Consider the following 6,439-nt stretch of genomic DNA (forward strand, 5'->3'; position numbering starts at 1 on the left):
GATTTGATTATGGTACGTTGGTAGAATAATATCGGAAGTGAGCTTACAATTTGGTAATGGGTTTTATCGGTCAAAAGAGCCCCACGACAATTTGATCTGATGAGTAGTTATGAGTTTTTGCGTGTTTCCTTCATCATTGGCAGTGTACGAAGGTTAGAACAAGGTTTTATTTGATATGAGGTTGTTATCGGTACCAAATTAGTTATTGAGCAACTATTGTGGCTGAAAGTTATTGCTCTAAGTATTTGAGTCATGTGGTGTATTGTGTGATTACGTCATGGGTTATGGTTATGGTTTGATACTGCTTGTTTAGACTTATATAGTGTGTGGATACGAGATTCGGGTCTTGTAATGGATTCTGAATGTTAGAAATTTGATTTTAATGCTTATGGATTAAGGTTGAAGAAAGGGTCTTCAGTAGGTGATGTTTTCAAGCTTATTGTCATGACCCAAATCGATGGGCCATGACGAGTGCCCGAGTTCTACTTGTCGAACACCCCTTAGCATGCGTCTAAGATATAAACATGAATTGACAGTAAGTCATGAATAATATTTGTCAATGAACTGCTGAATCATGTGAATAACATACGTGAGGAAAATATGTCCAAAAGACATATGTACATATACATGCGGAATACGGTAGGGCAAGCCGACAAGGCTGCTATAGACAACTATATATCCAAAACTAGAAGCCGACAAGGCCACATACTATCCAACTATACATGACTGTCTACAGACCTCTAATAGAGTGTACAACTGTATGAAGGACGGGACTGGGCCCCATCGTACCCTTATCTACATAAAAACATAGCGTACCAAAAGTAATAATAGCTCCGGATCAAGTGGAGCACACCAACTCTCGCTGATCAAGGATCCTAAAAAGGGGGACCATCGGCCTGCCTACCTGCACCTGCGGACAAGAAACGCAGCGTCCCTAGGCAAAAGGGACGTCAGTACGAATAATTGATCGAGTATGTAATGTCATGAAAATCAGTACATAAAAGACATAAATGAAACATGGAGTAAAGGAATTCGCCCGTAAGTCTAAATAACTTTGTGAATCCTGAAATATTTATAAAGTCATGCATGTGCGTATAAATGTCGTATCATGCATAGGTATATGTCTACATAACATCATCCAGCCTCTGAGGGCATCCCGTCATATCATCTCGGCCTCTGCGGGCGAAATCATCACGTATACCAATTGATGAGGTGGTGGTGCGTATATAACGCCGTAACCTTTTTCCATATTCCATATACGTATAATATATGCGTATATAACGCCATCTGGTCATGGGTCAATGTACATTTATAAATGAATGAAATGCATAAGAAGTAAGTTAATAAGATTTCGCGGAATGTCAGAAAATCTATATGTCTTCGGATAAACTTTTATCAACGATGTATTTTTCTAAGACCTATGAACAGAAGATATAATAATAATACACATGGGAATTCAAGAATATAGGCACCCCTAGTGCTTCTACGAATAGAGACATTTATGAAAGTTGTGCATTTGCTCGTCTCGTTTGTATCATATGGATCATGCCAAAAGGAAAGAAGGGATAGCCTTAACATACCTGAGCTGATTCTCTTGACAATTCCTCTAACACACGTCAATTGCGACAAAACACGTAACGGCGGATCAAAGTAGGGAAAATCCGTGTGCTATTCTTGAGAAAGATTGTACCGTACTCCCTTAGAATCGCAAATCTCATGCTGGTATCGTATTATGAAGTTTCATATGAATTGTTTGAGCTCCATCCATTACTTAGCAAACCTCACATCACACCTTAATGAGATAAGAAGATCTATTATAATTGCGGGTTTGTGGGCCCCACTTTTGTAAGGATTATTTTGCCAAAATCCCCCCTAAACCTGCCACCTAGCCATATAGCCCAAAAGTCACCATTTGATTTTGGGTCCCTAATTTCACTTGCTGCCACGTGGGGATAGTGTCTCCATTAAACTTTAACCACAAATTCTAATTACATGTTAATCTCCCACTAAAAATCTATAATTAATCAATTATCCACATAATTAAGAACTATCTCAAATTACTTAAAATACTAATCACTTTTAACATACATTATATACCTTACTATCATGGTCATGTGGTACCTTGTATGGCACTAGTCCATAAATACCGGGTATTATAGCTTGGATCGTATTTTATCCCAAATTGACAAACTTCAACGAATACTCATTCTTTGCTTTGTTTACCCTCTAATCTTCACGACACTCACTTATCACTTGTTACAAATAGCATAAATACTTATAACCTCAAACATAATCTCATTTCTGAGCTTACGAGTTTGGGTTACACTTATACGGGTTTGGGTGACACAGGGTCACCCCCAGGTATGTGCATAGTGAGTTTTCACAGTGATTTGACGGATTTGAAATGACTCTTTGCACGTTCGAGGATAAACGTATATTTAAGTGGGGGAAATTTTAAGGACCCAATTGGCAGTTGGAGCATTTGCATTTCGTTCAGCTGGTTGAAGTCTTGAATATATTCATATGATATATTATGACTTGTGTGAATCAACGGTTATTGTTTTCAGGTAATTCAGGATTTGATTTGGAGGAATGATTCTCAAATAGGAAACTTTAAGTTGGAAGAGTTGACCAAGTTTGACTTTTATATATTTGACCCCGGATTGAAGTTTTGATGGTTCTATTAGGTCTGGATGGTGATTTCGGACATGGGCGTAAGCCCGGATTTTCACTTGTATGTTTCTACAAGGTTTTAGCACTATTCGGCGAAAGTTGGCAATTTGAAGGTTTAGAATATTCATAAGTTTGATCGAGAGTTGACTTCGGTGTTATCAGGCTCGAATTATTGTTTCGGGAGTTAGAATTGGTCCGTTATGTCATTTGAAACTTGTGTGCAAAATTTGAGGTCATTTCGAGTTGATTTGATATGTTTCGGCACGAGTTTTGGAAGTTAAAAGTTCAAAAGTTCATTAAGTTTGATTTGAGGTGCGATTCATGGATTTGATGTTATTATGTATGATTTGAGGCCTCAAGTAGGTCCGTGTTATATTTTGGAACCTGTTGGTATGTTCGGACGGGGTCCCGAAGGGCTAGGGTGTGTTTCAAACGGGCTTCAGACCATTTTGAGTCATGTTGGTTGAGGCTAGTTTTGGCTGAGAACTAGTGTCATAGCACCCGCGGAATCTTGGGCAAGGGTGCGGAACACCATTGTCTCTGATAGTAACCTCATTGGCATAACCTCGTAGTACCTTCTCTCTAAATACCATCAAGCGCAGATCATCATAGTGACGAACCTTAATCCGCTCGAATAAATAAGAATGAGCCACAACACATACAAGAACTTGACTAGGCTCTAAAATATCCAACCTCACAAGTTGGTTAGCTAAGGACTGAATGTCCTATGCCAATGGCCTCTCCTCTTCTGGAATGAATGCCAAACTACCCATACTCTTGGCCTTTCTGCTCAAGGAATCCATGACAAAATTCGCCTTGCCCAGATGATAAAGAATGGTAATATCATAGTCCTTTAATAACTCAAGCTACCTGAGATGCCTCAAATTAAGATCCCTCTGTTTAAATAGATGTTGCAAACTGCGGTGATCGGTGTAAACCTCACATAACACTCCATCAAGATAACGCCTCCAGAGCTCGAGAGCCTGAACTATCGCAACCAACTCCAGATCGTACAAAGAGTAATTCTTTTTGTGGGGCTTCAACTGACGCGAAGTATATGCAATAACCCGCCCCTCCTGCATCAATGTATAACCTAACCCAATGCGTGAAGCGTCGCAATACGCAGTGTACATCCCTGAACTAGAAGGCAAAACCAACACTAGTGTAGTGGTCAATGCGGTGTTGAGTTTCTTGAAGCTCGCCTAGCAATCATAGGACCACCTAAATTGAACACCCTTCTTGTCAATCTAGTCAAATTAGTGGCAATAAATGAGAAACCATCAACAAACCGACGATAGTAACCTTCTAGGCCCAAGAACCTCCTAATGTCGGTCGATGTGGCAGGACGAGGCCAACTGTGAACTGCCGCATTCTTCCTTGGATCCACCTTAATGCCTCTCCTTATACAACATGCCCTAAGAAATCCACAAGTTTTAACTTGAACTCACACTTGGAGAACATAGCATATAGCTTTTGTTACCTCAAAGTCTAAAGCACTATCCTCAAATGCCGTTCGTGCTCTCATCCATGTTACGCGAGTAGATCAATATATCATCAATGAAGATAATGAAAAATGAGTCAAGATATGGCCTGAACACCCGATTCATCAAATCCATAAATGCTGCTAGAGCATTAGTCAAGCCGAAGGACATCACCTGAAACTCGTAGTGGCCTTATCAAGTCCAGAAAGTCATCTTCAAAATATTCGAAGCACTAATCCTCTGCTGGTGATATCCAGATCTGAAGTAGATCTTCGAGAACACTCTAGAACCCTAAAGCTGATCAAATAGACCATCAACGTGTGGAAACATATACTTATTCTTGATGGTAACCTTATTCAGCTGGCGGTAATCAATGCACATCCGCATACTCCCAACCTTCTTCTTCACAAATAATACTGGTGCACCCCAAGGCGACACACTTGACCTAATTAATCCTTTCTCGAGCAACTCCTGAAGCTAATCCTTCAACTCTCTCAACTCCGCTGGTGCCATACGATAAGGAGGAATAAAGATAGGCTGGGTGACAGGTAACAAATCAATGTTCAAATCAATATCACGATCCGGTGGCATGCCTGGTAAGTAAGTAGGAAATACATAAAAAAACTCCCTCACCACAGGCACTGAATCTAACATAAGAGTCTCCATAATGGTATCACGAACAAAGGCCAGATAGACCAAACAACCCTTCTCGACCATGTGTGGAGCCTTTAGAAAATAAATAACCTGACTAGATGTACTAATAGATGAACCTCACCACCCTAGCCTATGCAATTTGACATTGCCAAGGTAACAGTCTTGGCATGGAAAATGAGAATGGCATGGTACGGAGACAACCAGTCCATGCCTAGGATAACCTTGAAGTAAATCATATCGAGCAATTGAAGATCTGCTCTGGCCTCATACACATAGAAAGTCACTATACAGGATTGATAAAACTGATCCACAACAACAGAATCACCCACTGGCATGGACACATATACAAGAACACCCAAGGACTCACGAGATATATCCAGATAAAGATTAAAGAGAGAAGAAACATAGAAATAGGTAGACCCTGGATCAAATAGTTCCGAAGCATCTCCATGGCAGATAGAAATAATACATGTGATCACGCCGTTGGCGGATACTACTTCTAGTCTGACTTGAAAGGCATAGAATCTATTGGGAACGCCAACAGCCTTCCCTCTGCCTCTGGTCGGTAGGACGGGCGATGCAGCAACTGGTGCGGTAATCATAGGCTGATGGCTCTGCTGCATTGCCTTGCCCCGAAGCCTGGGATGAAGCCTACTCACATGACCAAGCTCCCTGCACTCGAAGCAACCTCTTAGTACAAAAAATGTCTGACTCTGGATATGGCCGTGATATCCTGAGTACCCACTGGAGGAACCCTAAATAACTGGCAGATGGTAGGTGCTCTCTGGAATGGCACTGAAGTAAGAACGTGCTAGTGCACCCCAAATAGGCTGTTGTGCTGAATACATGGGCCTTCTATGATGGAACCTCATGAACCGACCTCTACCCCAGACGGGGCACCATTGAATCCACCAGAATGCTGAGGCCGCTTATCCCTCAACATGAACTCTCTACCTTTGCTGCGGATATGCTCAATCATCTGAGCTATCTTCACAACCTGGTACTACGGAGTCCCTATCTGTGCCTCGAGGGCCATAAAGACCTGAATCCCATAGTGCATGCCCTAAAAGAACCTCCGCACTCTCTCTGCATCAGTGGGAAGTATGATAGCTTCATGATGAGACAACTTAGTGAATATCACCACATTGTCGGTCACAGACATCTGACCCTCCTGGCACAGCTTAAACTGACTCTGTAACTCCTCCCTCTATGAAGTAGAAATATACTTCTCCTAGAAGAGGAGTCTGAATTGATCCCAAGGCAAGGGAGCCTCGCATTTGCGAGAGCTTACTCGCATTTTCCATGTTGGAGGGGGCTGGGCAGCTTCGCATATGGGAAGCTCTATTCACTTTTGTGAGGGGGTTGGTCTTCAAAATTGTGATGAATTTTTTGCATTTGGGACTATGGGGTAGAAGGGGACTGCTTCCCATCCGCGAAGCCCATTCCGTACTTGCGATTATTCCAGTGTTCTTATTTGGATTATTTTGTAACATTTGCAACACACTGGGGCTCATGCACTTTTCTCATTTGCGATCAATGGTTCGCTTTCGCAGACATCGAAATTGCAAACAAGAATTCTCAATTGCCATACCTGCAATTGGGTAAAAGATTGGAATTTCCGAACTTAGTTC

At 41.5% G+C, this 6,439-nt stretch overlaps 1 protein-coding gene across 1 annotated transcript; it reads right to left on the reverse strand.

Annotated features, from left to right (window-relative positions):
• Nucleotides 1–4,933: 4,933 nt before the first annotated feature.
• On the reverse strand, nucleotides 4,934–5,431 carry LOC138895420 (uncharacterized). Its single transcript, XM_070180105.1, has one exon. It carries the CDS (start codon nucleotides 5,429–5,431, stop codon nucleotides 4,934–4,936), a length of 498 nt encoding a protein of 165 aa, XP_070036206.1.
• Between the last annotated feature and the right edge of the window lie 1,008 nt (nucleotides 5,432–6,439).

The sequence above is a fragment of the Nicotiana tomentosiformis genome, chromosome 7 (genome assembly GCF_000390325.3).
Source record: "Nicotiana tomentosiformis chromosome 7, ASM39032v3, whole genome shotgun sequence".
Classification (NCBI taxonomy): Eukaryota; Viridiplantae; Streptophyta; class Magnoliopsida; order Solanales; family Solanaceae; genus Nicotiana; species Nicotiana tomentosiformis.

Bases quoted from the DNA above. Each gene is read 5' to 3' on its own strand.
- LOC138895420 (XM_070180105.1), bottom strand. From the start codon at position 5,431: ATGCAGCAGAGCCATCAGCCTATGATTACCGCACCAGTTGCTGCATCG.